This window comes from Macaca fascicularis, chromosome 20 (genome assembly GCF_037993035.2).
Source record: "Macaca fascicularis isolate 582-1 chromosome 20, T2T-MFA8v1.1".
Classification (NCBI taxonomy): domain Eukaryota; kingdom Metazoa; phylum Chordata; class Mammalia; order Primates; family Cercopithecidae; genus Macaca; species Macaca fascicularis.
Window position 1 is genome coordinate 80,480,273 of NC_088394.1, and position 15,713 is coordinate 80,495,985.

At 49.6% G+C, this 15,713-nt stretch overlaps 1 protein-coding gene and 1 long non-coding RNA gene across 2 annotated transcripts in view; one reads left to right on the forward strand and one right to left on the reverse strand.

The window, feature by feature from the left end:
* The window catches only part of COTL1 (coactosin like F-actin binding protein 1), a 52,721-nt gene extending 41,726 nt beyond the window's left edge, over window positions 1–10,995 (reverse strand). Inside the window, exons 1-2 of the mRNA XM_005592679.4 lie at window positions 10,755–10,995; window positions 10,415–10,497 (exon numbers count right to left, since the gene is read on the reverse strand). Of these exons, the coding sequence (XP_005592736.1) occupies window positions 10,415–10,497; window positions 10,755–10,831 (160 nt within the window). The 5' untranslated portion in view covers window positions 10,832–10,995. The remainder of the gene's footprint in view (window positions 1–10,414; window positions 10,498–10,754) is intronic.
* On the forward strand, window positions 10,415–15,713 carry LOC135968845 (uncharacterized). Its single transcript, XR_010583832.2, has 3 exons — window positions 10,415–11,794; window positions 14,590–14,707; window positions 15,038–15,713. It is a non-coding gene; the product is annotated as an uncharacterized lncRNA (long non-coding RNA).

Below are 15,713 nucleotides of genomic sequence, written 5' to 3' on the forward strand. Positions count from 1 at the left end.
AAGCAACACACCCGTGGGGAAAAGAGACTGGGAGCCAGCTAACCATGAAGCTTGGGGATTCCACCACCAACCGGACAAAGTCCCTCTCTCCAGGACTTCGCCAAGGAGATGAAGAAACAGACATGCACACCACCACCACACAGGACACTGGCACCATGAAGACAAGGAGGGCATCCGAGCAGAGGGAACATTCACACCGGGCCTTGACAGGTGTGTAGGAGTCCTCCAGGAAAGCGAAACAGATGAAGACAGTGCAGGCAGAGGGAAGAGCATCCACAGGCCTAAGGAAGCGGGAAGGCAGGGCAGCATGGCACAGGGAAGGGCTGGGAGCCTCGGATACAGATCTGGATTCAAAATGCAGTTCTTCCCAGCTGCAGCGTTTCCAGCAAGCAACTCTGGCTCTCCAAGGAAAATGTCAGGTTCCTCCTCAGTGAAGTGCGGATAATTCCTACTTGTGGGTGTCACTCTGCTCATTACACCCTCAGAGAGAAGATAAATGAGATGAGCTAACACACGCAGAGCCCCTACGTAGGGCCTGGGACTTGGGCATCCCTGAGGTCAGCATCGTGTGTGTTGGGGACATGCACTAGAGGAGTTGGCTGGCCAGCCCCTGTCATAAAGGGCACTCCATGTCATGTCTGAGCATTTGGACCTTTTGGGGAAAAGGTGTTGGGAGTGGGAGGCGGGGGAGCAGCCCAACCTGAAGGTTAGAAAGCCACCCCTGGCCTGAACTGCAAGCTCACTGGGGTCAGGGAAGGGACTCAACTCAGTACTTGGCAAAGGGCTTGGCGCACAGTAGATGCTCAAGAAACGTCCTGGAGAAGACAAGGTCATGATCAAGGGTGGAGCCCTAAGAAACGCCTAGACTTATCAGGCAGGAAGCAGAAGAAGAAGCAGCAGAAGGAAGTGAGAATGAGAGGAGAGAGACATAAAAGGAGAACTAGGCAAGTCTAGCTGTGCAGAAGCAGAAGCACAAGCGAGGGGGACTATCTTTTCAGGAGGTGCTGGCCACTGGCAAATGCTGGAGGGAGGTAAAGTGAATCAGAGACAAAGAAATGACCACTAAATCTGGCAACTGGAATATTATCAAAGACCTAGGCATAGAGCTCCATGCTCCAGGTGTGGGTGGGCGCCAGAATGAAATAGGGTAAAGAAAGGATGGAAGACAAGGAGGTATTATAACATCCCTAAAACCTGTAAGCAATGCTTTCAAAAAGTTTGCATTAACTTCTGAAGATTTTCAAGTGGCAAAAACACAATTTAATTAGTGTTTGGGGAAGGCCTTTTTTAAACATGAGACACTGTACTTACCAGGAAGATACACATCTACCATCCCTCATCATGGGTGACAAGGCCACAAACAGAAAAGAAAGCACAAACATCACCATGCAGTAGACTGAAAGAGCCACCACAAAGCCCACGCGCCTTTGGACACACAAAAAAGCTACGCAGCATGGCTCGGGGCCTCCCAGCTTCAGATATGTGGCAAAGAAGGCAATGGGAGACTGGATAGTGCACACAATTACAAAGGTAATGTCTCAGCAGCCCTTCAGGGTACCACTTAAAAACAAAACCCCAGCTGGGCGGGGTGGCTCACGCCTGTAATTCCAACACTTTGAGAGGCCAAGGCAAGTGGATCGCTTGAGCCCAGGAGTTCAAGACCAGCCTGGACAACACAATGAAACCCTATCTTTACAAAAGATACAAAAATGAGCCAAAGCAGGTGCCTGTAGTCCCAGCTACTAGGAGATGCTGAGGTAGGAGAATTGCCTGAGCCTGGGAGACAGAGGTTGCAGTGAGCCAAGATCATGCCACTGCACTCCAGCCTGGGTGACAGGGCAAGATCTTGTCTCAAAAATTAAATTAAATTAAAAACCCAACATTGTTTCTGGAGCAAAGTAGGGACTCAATAAAATGTTTGTCACATGCATAACGGACCGACTGTTCAGCACTTTATAACTGCCCAAAGCCCTGTCACAGATTGAGAGCTTCAGTCCCTTAGACCTTAGGAAAGAAGGGAATTTCTCTCCTTCCCTTCTCACCCAAATTTCTGAAACCCGTATGTGTATGTGCAGCTAGGGAAAAAATATGCAGGTGCAAAACAGCATGATACATAGACTGCCAACTCTCTGTGCGTTGTATTGCTATATATGAGGAGGTCACGGACAGCAAGTGAATTTGACTCCTTAGCATTCCAGCTCCCTTCTTTTGGTAACTATACTCCAGTTTTCCGTAGGAACCACCCCTCCAGCACTCTCAGTCTCTGTCGTCCAGGTAGGGCTGTTCCCGCCTCCGAGAGGCATAGACCAGGCCTGTACTAAGACACATTTGGTCAGTCTTCCTGGAGGCACAGCAGGCCAGAAAACGGGGCTGTGAGACAGCAGAGCGCAGAGGGAAGGAGCACCTCCTTCAATCCTTTCTTCAACATCTACGCCAAGCGGTTAATCGGACTCTCCTCACATACCTCCCATGACGGGGGCCTCGCTTTCTCCTCTGGTAGCCCGTTCTACCTTGAGGGCTGTTCTTCCTCTCCAGGTCCACCCAAAATCTATCTGATATGGTTTGACTGTGTCCCCACCCAAATCTCACCTTGAATTGTGATAATCCCCATGTGTCAAGGGCAGGACGGGGTGGAGATAACTGAATCACGAGGGCAGTTTTCCCCACACTGTTCTGGTGACAGTGAGTTCTCACAGAGTTCATGGTTTTACAAGGGGCTATCCCCCTTTGCTTGGCTCTCAGTCTCTCTCCTGCTGCCATGTAAAGAAGGATGTGTTTGCTTCCCCTTTTGCCGTGACTGTAAGTTTCCAGAGGCCTCCCCAGCCATGCAAAACTGTTAGTCAATTAAACCTCTTTTCTTTATAAATTACCCAGTTGCGGGTATTTCTTCATAGCAGCGTGAGAACAGACTCATACACTATCCCTGAATTCCTACTGCATAGTCCCATTTACCACATAGGGTTGGTGTGGGGGTAGGAACACAAGAAGTCCACACTTTCCACATGACAGCCCCTCAAACATCTGAAGACAACACTCATGTGCCCCCAAAGATCTCTCCTCTTGATCTCACAAGGTTAAATATGCCCAATTTCCTCAGTCAGTTCTCACATGAGAGGCTTTAAATTCCTTGTCCAGCCTGGATTCTCCTCTCCTCTGAGACTGTGTCCACCTGCCTAACCTGGAGACTATGGCCAGGACTCTTTTAGATGGAAACTAAATCCAGAACCCACTCATGCTGGCCTAAGAAAAAATATTACTTGGCTCATGAAAGTGAACCGTCTAAGGAGAAAGCTTCAAGCATGGCTGGATCCCAGAGTTTTAAGCCGCGTCACCTGTCTCCACCCCCACCACCAGGCTCTGTTCCTGAGTTCTCAGACAGGTTCTCTCTATAAATGGTAGACACGCCCTGTGAGCTCCAAGTCCTCATCATTCTTATTTGTTTTAATCCCAGAGAAAGATAAAAAGACATTTACCAACAACTCTGTCCAGAGTCTCAGGGATGAATCTGATTGGCTAGATGTGAGTCACAAGGGCCCTTGAACCAGTTGGCAGAGGGGTGGCTTACTCTGATTGGACAGTCTGGGTCATGTGCCCTCTCACAGGCACTACATTGGCTGCCCAGGATTATTATGAAATGGAAGGAAGAGTTTCCCCCAAAGGATGGAATGCTGGACAGAAAAACAAAAACAAAACAAACAAAAAAAACCCATCAATCCCTACATCTCTCTGTGTGACGTTTTGGATTAAACACTACTGGTTGACCAGAGCCTCATGGGAATATCGTCTCCACCCAGACCATCATCCAACAAATGTTACAAGGCACCTGCCTCCAAGCAAGTCGATGCTGCCCTTCATGAAGGTGCCTTTTCTGGTAACCACCCCACATCTCAAATTTCTTTCAACCTATCCATTGATATGTAACACCTTTCAGAAGGTGCTACTTTAACAACAACCACATTTATTGAGCATTTTATTCTGTGTCAGGCAGTACTCTACAAGCTTTATATGGAACATGCCGGTTTATCCTTACAACAACCTACGTGCAATCATTATCCCCATCTTTACAGACGAGAAAACAGAAACTCTGGGAGATCTGCCCAAGGTCACACAGCACAAGGCTATCGTTCAAAGCAAGATGCCCCAGCCCCACCACTGATGCTCTTAACCAATCAGCTCTAAAATCTGCACCAACAGAAAACTGGACTCATTCCCAGATGCCTGGATTCCTTCTAAAATAAAACTGCTTGCAACACATAATTTGAGGTCCATGGATAGAGGATTGGTTTAACAATGTTACATTTGTATGAGAGAAACTATGTAGCCATTTTCAAACTGGTACTGCAGAATAAGAGAGGAAGATAGGGAGGACTTTGGAATGGTGGGGAGGTGGCTCTAAAATATCTATGATCCCCTTTTGTAGTAGAATTACAAATAGAAAAATATCTCAAGAATATAGATAAAAATGAGACCGGTAGTCTGTCCTGGGAGATGACAATAAAATGTCAGCTCCATAAGGACAGGGGCCTTTCCTGCTTCTATACTTAACCTCAGTGCCTAGAATCGTGCCCCCACAGAGTAGCACTCTCATATGTTCAATAAATTAAATGAAGAAATGAACAGGAGAATGAAGGAATAAATGAATGAATGAGGGAACAAGTTCCTGAGTGTTTGCAAAACTGTATCTGAACTGTATTACTTGGTATTCTCTTCTTTTGGTTTAATCTTGGTTTATGAGTATGCTACAAAGAATATGTATTATTTGAGTGGTACAGAAACAAAATGTGATTTCATAGACAGCCCCAGCCACTGCCTCGCCATACATACATGATCTGTAAGCCCTTTCTGCTGTGGTCAGACAGATCATATGACCGGTCTGGTAAATGGCTTCTTTCCCTCCACCTCTGCCAGCTGAGCCCTGATTGCTCCTGGCTCCCAGTGGCTCTGTTAGGTGAACCTGTGACCCTCCAGCCCAGCTCAGCACCCATTTCCTTCCCATCATCTCTCCCCCTTCTGTCTTCTTGGTGCTCTTGAACGCTTCTTCCACATCACTTAAATTCCACAGACAAAAATGGCAATCACAGTGACTGACATTGATGGAGTGCTCACTATGTCCCAAGCAGCATAAGGACTTGCTTCTTTAATCCTTCTAATGACCACACTGTAGCAGGTTACCAGACGGGTAACTCACCTGCTCCAGAGCACATGACTGGCAAGTATTTGAACCCAGGCAATCAGACAAAACCCAAACCTTGAACCACTGAGCTAAGCACCTCTCACCATGCTCCTGCACGCAGACCTGTGCCAAAGGTCTAATGCGTGTCCACATGGGGCCAAATGCCTATTGCATACCAGCCTGGGCCAGGTGCTACTGTGTGCTGAGTGGGGACGTGTACTGAAAGCTTCCGAATGGAAAGCATAATGCCTCCATGAGTGCTATCAGAGTAAAAACAGTTATTTGAGGCCGGGCACAGTGGCTCACACCTGTAATCCCAGCATTTTGGGAGGCTGAGGCAAGTGGATCACTTGAAGTCAGGAGTTTGAGATCAGCCTGGCCAACATGGTGAAACCCCATCTCTACTAAAAATACAAAAATTTGCCAGGTGTGGTGGCACGTGCCTGTAGTCCCAGCTACTTGGGAGGCTGAGGCAGGAGAATCGCTTGACCGCAGGAGGCAGAGGCTGCACTCCAGCCTGGACGACAGAAAAAAAACTCTGTCTCAAAAAAAAAAGAAAAGCAGTGGTAAGGGCAGCCAACACACACCATGGCCTGTGCTCTCATTTTAGGTCCATTACTTCAGGGAACCTTCCCAGTCACCTTCAAAGGTAAGCATGTCAGGATCCCCATTTTACAGACCTAAAAACTGAGGCACAGAGGGAGGGATGCACTTGCCCAAGGCCACACAGTGAGTGAGAAGCAGAGCTGAGATGTCAATCTAAAATGTTTCTTTTTTCTTTTTCTTTTTTTTTTTTTGAGACAGAGTCTCACTCTGTTGCCCAGGCTAGAGTACAATGGCACGATCTCAGCTCACTGCAACCTCTGCCTCCTGGGTTCAAGCGATTCTCCTGCCTCAGTCTCCAAGTAGCTGGGATTACAGGCACTGGCCGCCATGCCCAGCTAAGTTTTGTATTTTTAGTAGAGACAGGGTTTCACTATGTTGGCCAGGCTGGTCTCAAACTCCTGACCTCAAGTGATCCGCCTGCCTTGGCCTCCCAAAGTGCTGGGATTACAGGCATGAGCCATGGCGCCCGGACTAGAGCGTTTTTGATTCCAAAGTGTACTCAGAGTTGAAATAAAGAAGGAATCACCGTAACCTAGGTAGGCGGCTGAGTCCCACATGAGTTGAGATGGGGAAGAGGAGTTCCTCATGGTAGAAACCTCCAAAATCAAAAGCACCAAGGCGGGGATGTTACAGTGTTGGGCTGCAGGTGCGTGAGGGAGGCTGTGTGGAGATACTAGAGAGGAGATGTGGGTGGGGACAAACCAACTAGAAAACCAAGCAGACAGCCTGAGTGTAATCCAATGGGCAGAAGGGAGCCACAGAAGGTTAATGAGCAGAGGAGTGACTTGATTAGAAATATACTATAGAAAGAATTACCCCAGCAAGGGAGGACAGAGTAGATACCAGACAAGGAAGATCGAGGGCAAACAGACTGTTGCTATAAAGAGGAAGGCAGAGATGTTAAGGGGCAAATGGACACTTTTCTGAAAGTGGCATGCCATTCTTCCCTAGAAGGCCACCTCCCCAAGTCAGTCTCCTGGTTTGGGTGGGGCTGCCCCCTCCCCCCACTCCAGAGGTGCGCATGTGATCCAGGCCTGGCCACCCAGAGTCTCAGTGGTTGGTCTAGGGATGGGCACACGACCTCAGGGGAGCCACAGACAGTCCAGGGACCCCCAAAATCACTGGCAAAGAGGCCTGCTCTCTCTCCACCAAGATGGCTCTGCCCAGGGACTAAACCTTCCCGTTCCCCGCAAGAATGGAGGTGAAGGATGAAGACAGAGCTAGGAGGAGGAAGACAGGCTGTTTGGAGTTTGGGCAGCCTTTGCTGCTGCTAGAACTTCCCCTGGAGTTTCCAACCTAGAGGCCACAGTGGATTTTCTGCTTACATTAATCTGCACCGGGCATCTCTCACGGCCCTTGCAAGGTCTCTGACCATCCCAGGTGAACTGAGCTATGGAGCAAGAAGCAAGAGCAGAGGTAGTGGTGGGGCAGGCAGCGAGGAAGGCCGGTAGCCAGGCGAGCCCGGGAAGAAGCAGTACAGACACAGAGCAGGCAGAAAGATTGGGAGGATGAGTGCGGGGGTGGGAGGGAACTGGTCTGGCAGCGCAGACACCCAGTGGCCCTCTGGAAAACAGCTCCGAGGGAGGAAAGGCCAGTCCAGGAGGCTGGGGAGAGAAGAGGAGGGGAGGCTGGGTGGAGAGATCCCATTCTGGAACGCCCTGGGGGAGGAAGGGGAGAAAGGACAGTAGCCTGAGGTGGGAGGGCCACGGAAGCGGGTATTTTAGAGAGAATGCCTGAGTGCCAGAGCAGGGAGTGATGGGAGGAGAGCAGGACCCCAGGATGGCCCACACCCTGAGTTTATAAGGAAGAAACTGGGTGCTGTTTCTGGCCTTCCAAGTCGGCTGGCCACCTTGCGAGATGTTTGGAAGCAGGAAGCGCGAGCCCGAGTGGAACCTTTCTTCTCAGGCCTATCGGGATACCTGGCAGGGAAGTGGGGCCACAAAAGAGCCCTCTCTGCATCACAAGTGGGCAAAAACATGTCATTTGCAACCTGCAAGCAATCCCACCCAGAGGTGAGAATCTAAACGACCTCCTCAGAAGCCAAGAGTACGTCCCCCGAGCCAGCCTGCCTGGGTTCAAGTCCTGACTCTGCCACTTTCTAGCTGGGTGAACACAGGAAGCCCATTAACCTCTCTGGGCCTCAGTTTCCTCATCTGTAGAATGGGAACAACCTCAGTACGTGCCACACCAGGCTGTTCTGAGGCATGACCAAGATAAGGCATGTCGAACGTGACTAGTATCCAGCCGGCGCCAGTGTTGAGTCCATTGTCCCTGGGTTATGAGGACACGACGGCAGGAAGGAACAAGCTTTTCCGAGAGGAACAAGAGCAGACATGGCAACCATAATTCTCCTATGCATTTGTCCAACAGATGGCTGGGGAAAGAATGCAGCCTGCAGCTGAAGCTCCCATAGCCCATTCATGAGGATCCACACACAGCAGGGGAGCATTTTTAGCTTCCTCGCCAGACGTGCGCCACTCCCCACTCCCGTCCCTGCGGGGCAGGGGGTGCATATGAGCAGAAAACCACAAGCCTTCGGGAGGAAGTGTTTTCCCACTACGCCAGAGTGGGCTGAGGCCTGGGAGTATCTGCCAGGAGTCCCCTGATGGGAGGGATTGCTCCTTTCCTCATCACCTTCTACTTGCTGGAGAGAACAGTAGCTTCAGGGGCAGAACATGGTTTGACGGGGGAAGGGAGTGATTGGCGACCAGCGGGAGGAAAGAAGTGAATTTAGCGAGGGAAGCTGGCCTGTAAAGCAGAGCCTCAGAGCTGGCAAAGCAGAAATACTGCTCAATCTTCTGGCTGTTCACTAACCGGAGGGGAGAAAGTTAAGATTTTGCACTTATTCCGCTTGCAAAAACATTCAACCACAGAGGCAGAGGGACGGAGGCCTGGGTTCAAATCCTGCCCTGCCAACTCTTCACATCATTGCAGTGCTTTATGCTGCTATTTTAGGCCAACTGTTTACAAAAGCAATGAATGAATGTCTACAGGCAGCGCGCAAGGAGTAATTTTAGTTGTGTGTGTGTGTGTGCACATTCTTAGTATCGCTCAGCCTCTAGTAGTCCCTCCACAAATATCCTTTGAATTGAACTAAATGTAAAATAGAATTTGATTATGGAAGCAGTTAAGGAAAGAAACACCCACATGATCCCTGGCACAATTTTGTACTTTTTATTTATTTCGCAAATAATCATGTAGCTTGTACAGGCACTGTTCTGAGCATTTTACACATACTGACTCACTTACCCTCACAACGGCACTGTGAGAGTGCAGGTGAGGAAACCAAGACCCCCAGAGATGAAGGAACTTGCTCCAAGCCACACAGCCAGGACGCAGCCATTGAGGGATTCAAACCCACACCGTCGGCTGGGCTCGGTGGCTCACGCCTGTAATCCCAGCACTTTGAGAGGCCAAGGCGGGCAGATCACCTAAGGTCAGAAGTTAGAGACCAGCCTGGCCAACATGGTGAAACCCCCATCTCCACTAAAATTACAAAAAATTAGCTGGGCGTGGCGGTGGGCGCCTGTAATCCCAGCTACTCAGGAAGCAGGAGACTCTCTTGAACCCAGGAAAGGGAGGTTGCAGTTAGCTGAGATTGGCCACTGTACTCCAGCCTGGGCAACAGAGCAAGACTCTGTCTCAAAAAGACAAAATAAATAAATAAATAAATAACAAACCCACACCGTCTGGCTCAGGGTCCACGCCCTAACCTCCGGGCTGTGCTGCCTTTGTCCAAAAGTTTGCTTCCAACTAAAGACCAGAGATGGGAGGGAGTCGCATTCTCCAATCTCTTTAAAAGGTCCCATTACCAACATCACAGAGCCTCTGCCACTACTGAGGGGTTTATGGCGATGCCTGCCACGTGGTCTTTCTTTTCATGGTTCATACACAACCAGGAAGTGCCTAAGGCACACAAATCTTAAGTATACAGTCTGATGATTTTTTACGTGGGTACACACCTGCATAACCCCCTCCCAGATCAACAAATGTCTACAGAGACATTTCCAGCTCCCAGCAGTCCGGGTGGTGTGCCCCTCCCAATCAGAGGCTATCTACCCCAAAAGCTAACCTGATTCTGACATTCACACCATAGATTAGTTTCGCCTTGTCTAGGATTTATAAATGGAATCATATGGTGTGTACTCTTTTGCATCTGATTCTACTCGTCAAATTAAAAATCACATAAAATTAGCACACGGTTAGACAATGATAGTGGGAGAAAGGAGGGCGCGGCTGAGTTTCTTTCCCTTCCAAGCAGCCCCCTAGCCTGTTCGTATTTGGGCTCAGTGACTGATCAAAAGGGACAGTGGGAAGAGCTGGACACTGGAGTTTGGAAACACAGCAGTTGACCTTGGAAAACCAGTGAACCGCAGGGGGCAAAAGGGATGCCCCGCCTGGAGAAGGCATTGTGGGATGGCGGAGGCAGGTGGGTCAATTCTGTTGCTTCGGTTGTCCAGAGGGGAGAAGGTTTTATGAGGCCTTAAAACGCTCACATCGGGTTCCTCCCACGCCATGCGCTAGGAGCACCCCATGTGGCCACCGGTTCCTCCCAGGTTGGCTCTGGCCGGGGCTCCCCGGGTGCAGACAACCTCCCAACGACCGCGCATCCGCCCGGCAGGCGCGCCTCCCTACCTGTGCACTGCTGGATGAAGTGCTGGTACTCCGCTCCCTGCTCGCCGGGGACGATGGTGGAGCCGTCATATTTAAAAGTCACCCTTTGGGTTGGGAGAAGAAAAAAACACACACACACACATCAGCGCTGGTGGCTGCGCGGCGCGGCGCTTGCAGAGGACAATCTAACAGACGCGCTGGCCACGGAGAAGCCCGCGGGGGCCTGGCACGCCGTCCCGGAATAAGGCGAGGAAGACAGCGCGGGAGGCCCCGAATCCGTCCCGCCTGGAGGCCGGCTCGGTGCACGAGGCCCCGCGCGAGCCCGGGGAGCGGGGCGTGGAGAGGAATGAAAAGTTCCTACCAGATGACGGCTGAGCCGTCGTCGCGCACCAGGTTGTACGCCGCCCGGCAAGCCTCTTTGTCGATCTTGGTGGCCATCGCCGCGGGGCCTCAGCGGGACACTGTCCGGGGCGGCCGAGCGCGCCCCTGGCCGGCGGCGGGAATGGGAGCGCGGCGGGTACGCGCCGAGGGCGCACGGGCTGGTGGCGGTGGCTACAGCGACGCGGCGCCTGCGAGCTCCGAGCACGGCGGCGGCTTCCACTGCGGACGGAGAGCGCGCGGGGACCCCCAGGCCGTGGCCCACCCCGCCCCCCCGCGCCCATTGGCCGCCCAGGCCGCGGCCCGCCTGGTCATTGGCCGCCGGGCTGCGGGGGCGGAGCGTCTTGATTCTCCGGCGGCCAATCCCAGCCCAGAAGGCTTGCGCAACTCGGGGATGGGGGCCGGAGTAGGGGCTTTGCCTCCTCCCTCTCCCTCCTCCCTCCCGCTCTCTTCTCCCCCAACATCCCTCTTCTCTCTCCTCATTCTCACTTCCCCTCCTCCCCTCCCGACCTCTCCCTGGAAATTCCCACTATCCTAACCCCCTTTCCCACCCCACCTTCCTCCTCTCCCTCCTCCTTCCTTTTCTTCCTCCCACTCCTTGCTTCCCCCACTTCCCTGACCTCTTCTCCCTACCTTCCCTCCCCCTCTTTCTCCCTTCCCCCTTATTCTTCTTCCTCTCTCCTCCTCCCTCTTCTTGCCTATCCCATCCCGAAACTTCTTCGTCCTCCCTATTTCTTTCTCCCCAAGCTCTCTTCCTTCCTCCTCCTTGACCCCCTCCCCTGCTTCCCCCTGGCTTCCCCTCCCTCTTCTCCACTTATCCTCCCGGCATCTCCGCCCTCCCTGTCCCCTACTCCCTCCTCCCATTCCCCCTCTCCCCTTTCCTCATTCTCCCCATGCCCCTGCCCCGAGGCTGCAGGGCTGCAGAGCTCCACAGGGGACCTCCACGTGGATGACGTAATGCATCAAACCCAAGGAGACAGGCTGGCCACTACCTACCCCAGCGTTTGGTTCCGTGGATTCTAGGTGGGGAAGAATTGGAAAGAATGAAGCATTTTTAACAGGAAGAAGTAGAAAGTGGACTGCTTCCAAAACGCTGGTGGGCTCTCTGTTTACTCTAGATTCTGGTCATTTGCATTCCTATCTTAACCTCTTGCTTTGGGCTCCTCTGAAAGCAAGAGCTGACTCATTCTGTCTTCCTCATTCCTTCACTGACTCATTCATTCATTCCCTCATCCAGCCATTCCACAAAGACCAGTTACAGCGTCCAGGCAGGTAAAAAGGCAGGATCCTGAAGACTGGGCTCTTAAATTGCATCCAGTACTGCCACTTTCCAACTAAAGGGCCATTGGAAAGCCTCAAAACCTCTCTTAAATGACTCCTCAAATGAGAAAAATAGTGTAACTGATATCACTGCTTTGTTTTAAGTTTAATTGAAATGACACATGGAACAAATATACTAGACATCCGATAAAATGTCATCATTTTTGGTTATTAAGTGATAAAAACAAATCCTAAATAGAAACCCAAAAGGTCAGGGACAATGTCCAATTAATATTAGAATTCTCAACAAGCAAAAAAACAAAAACAAGAAATTGAATGAACGAATCAACCAGTCAATCAATGGGTAGTTGAATGGGTGGATGGACAGGAACACAGTTTCAGAAGAGTAGAGGCTAGATGCTGTTATAAGACAAAAAGAAATTCTCATTTCATTCCTCACAAAGCGGTTCTTACTTAACTCTTTGATAAGGGTAATGGGACAATTGGCCATTGGAAAGAAGAACAAAGATGGATCCATTGATCAGGGAAAATTCCAAAAGGATCAAAAATGTAAACACAAATAAAGGAAATCAGACCAGTTGCAGTGGATCACACCTGTAATCCCAGCGCTTTGGGAGGCTGAGGTGGGAAGATCTCATAAACTCAGGAGTTCGAGACCAGCCTGGATAACATGGCAAAAGCCCATCACTACTAAAAATACAAAAATTAGCCAGGCATGGTGGTGGACGACTGTAATCCCAGCTACTTGGGAGGCTGAGGCAAGAGAATCGCTTGAACCCAGGGGGGCAGAGGTTGCAGTGATCTGAGATCGCACCATTGCACTCAAGCCTGAGCAATAAAGCGAGACTCTGTCTCAAAAAAAGGAAATCACAAAAGTGCCAGAAGAAAATATGGGGAGCTTCCTTCTAACCACAAACCATGTTACCCAAATCCAAATCCAAAAGCCATTGAAAAGATGAATATATTCAAACATAAAAAGTGATCCAAGAAAAAAAAAAAAAACCCATACCATACCACCTGATGCAAAGAGTAAAAATTAAAAGACACAGCAGTAAAAAGTATTTGCAACTCAAGTAAAGAATTAGTCTTGCTAAAATATAGATAAGTCAATCTTAAAAAAAAAAAGAAAATGAAAAGAAAAATGGTCACAGAACATGACCAGACAGATTAGATGATCTTAAACATGCGAAAAGATGCCCAACCTCAACTCCTAGTAAGAGAAATGCAAATTCAAGCAAAACAGATACCTTTAAAAATAAATCAATAAACAAGCAGGTTGGCAAAAATAAAAACCTCTGACCAGCCTACTTTGCTGGGGAGGCTGTGAAGACCCAGGCCGTCTTGTACATTGCTGGTGGGAGTGTGAATTGACAAAACCCCCATGGAGCAGCATGGAGGTCAGTGGGCAATGTCTAGCAAATTTACAAGTCTGTGTGCCCTTGATCAACCCATTTACCCTATAGGGTCAGTGGTGCCCGGCCCTGGCTGGACATGGGAATCACCAAGGTCCTCTGATCCCACACCCAGACATTCTGATATAATTGGTGGGATATATGCCCTGGGTATGGAGATTTTTTTTTTTTTTTTTTTGAGACGGAGTCTCACTCTGTTGCCCAGGCTGGAGTGCAATGGCGTGATCTCGGCTCACTGCAACCTCTGCCTCCTGAGTAGCTGGGGTTACAGGTGCATACCACCATGCCTGACTAATGTTTGTATTTTTAGTAGAAACAGGGTTTCACCATGTTGGTTAGGCTGGTCTTGAACTCCTGACCTCGTGATCTGCCCACCTCGGCCTCCCAAAGTGCTGGGATTACAGGTGTGAGCCACCACACCCGGCCTTTTTTTTTTTTTTTTTTTTTTTTGGTTCTTGCCTGCCTCAAAAAACTGTCACCCAGGCTGGAGTGCAGTGGCGCAGTCTCAGCCCACTGCAGCCCTGACCTCCCAGGCTCAAGCGATCCTCCCACCTCAGCCACTCAAGTAGCTGAGACTACAGGCACGTGTGCCACCACACCTGGCTAATTTTTGTATTTTTTTTGTAGAGACAGGTTTTTGCCATGTTGCCCAGGCTGGTCTGGAACTCCTGAGCTCAAGTGATCCGCCCGCCTCAGCCTTCCAAAGTGCTGGGATTAGAGGTGTGCGCCACCCGTATGGGGATTTTTGTAAAGCCCCCTGGGTGATGCTTATGTTCAGCTGGGGCTGAAAGTCACTGCTAGATACACTTGTATGTGTGCAAAATATATCCAGGTTATTCATTGAGATTTATTTTTAAGGCAGAAGGTGAGAGCTAACCTGAGTCCCCATTAATGAAGGGCTAGACGAATAGGTAATAATACTGGTGAACTATGCAGGGCTATGAAGCTGTAAAAGAAAAACAGGATGAGGACTCTCTCTAGATGCTGATATGGAACAGTCTACAAGATAGATCATGAATAAGCAAAGCTAGCTACTGAATAGTGTTTGGAACAATACTACCTTTTGGGTAAAATGGGGTGGAGTGTTAATATTGTATTTGTTTTGTTTTGTTTTGTTTCACACAGAGTCTCACTCTGTCACCCAGGCTGGAGTGCAGTGGCGCAATCTCGGCTCACTGCAACCTCTCCCTCCCAGGTTCAAGTGATTCTCCTGCTTCAGCCTCCTGAGTAACTGGGACTACAGGTGCGCGTCACCATGCCCAGCTAATTTTTGTATTTTTAGTAGAGATGGGCTTTCACCATGTTGGTCAGGCTGGTCTCGAACTCCTCACTTCAAGTGATCCACCCACCTCGGCCTCCCAAAGTGCTGGGATTACAGGCTTGAGCCACCGCACCCGGCCTGCATTTGTTTATATTGGCATTAAAACTTCTGGTAAGAGTACACAAGAGAAAAGTAACAGTACCTGTGGTGGACATGAAGCAGAAAGTCAGGCAAAAAGGATTGGGGTAGGGGGCTTTTACTATATTCTTTCTTAGTTTAGTTCTCAACCATGTGAATGTATTTTCTGTTCAGGATGCTAAACTACCACCCAAAAACGTGGCTGCCATGCTGAATTCGATCCTCAGTCTCCCTGGTTCAGCGTGTTCCTGGAGGAATCCCACGAATGTGCTGGGAATTGGGAAGCCCCACTTCATTCCGCCTTTCATTGCTGTTCTCTTTCTAGTCATTGTTGCGATCGCCCTCTACTGGACTAAAAGTGTAAGGGATTGGTTTGAAAGAGAACCCTGATTTTGAGCTCCTTGCTGTCCATTTGCCCAGCTAAAGGAGAAAAATAAACCTCATATCAGAAATAAACATTCTGTGTAAATATTTGTTTAAATTGCAAACCATGTGATAGAAAACAATCTAATTCAATTTATGTTTCTTTAAGAGAAATCAAACTATTTGACACTTACCTATGTGCTATGCACTGTGTTAAGAACTGCAGAAGTCAGCCGCGGTGGCTCACGCCTGTAATCCCAGCACTTTGGGAAGCCGAGGCGGGCAGATCATGAGGTCAGGGGTTCGAGACCAGCCTGACCAACATGGTGAAACCCTGTCTCTATTAAAAAAAAAAAAAATACAAAAAATACCCGGACGTGGTGGTGGGCACCTGTAATCCCAGCTACTCAGGAGGCTGATGCAGGAGAATCACTTGAACCTGGGAGCGGAGGTTGCAGTGAGCAGAGATCATGCCACTGTACTCCAG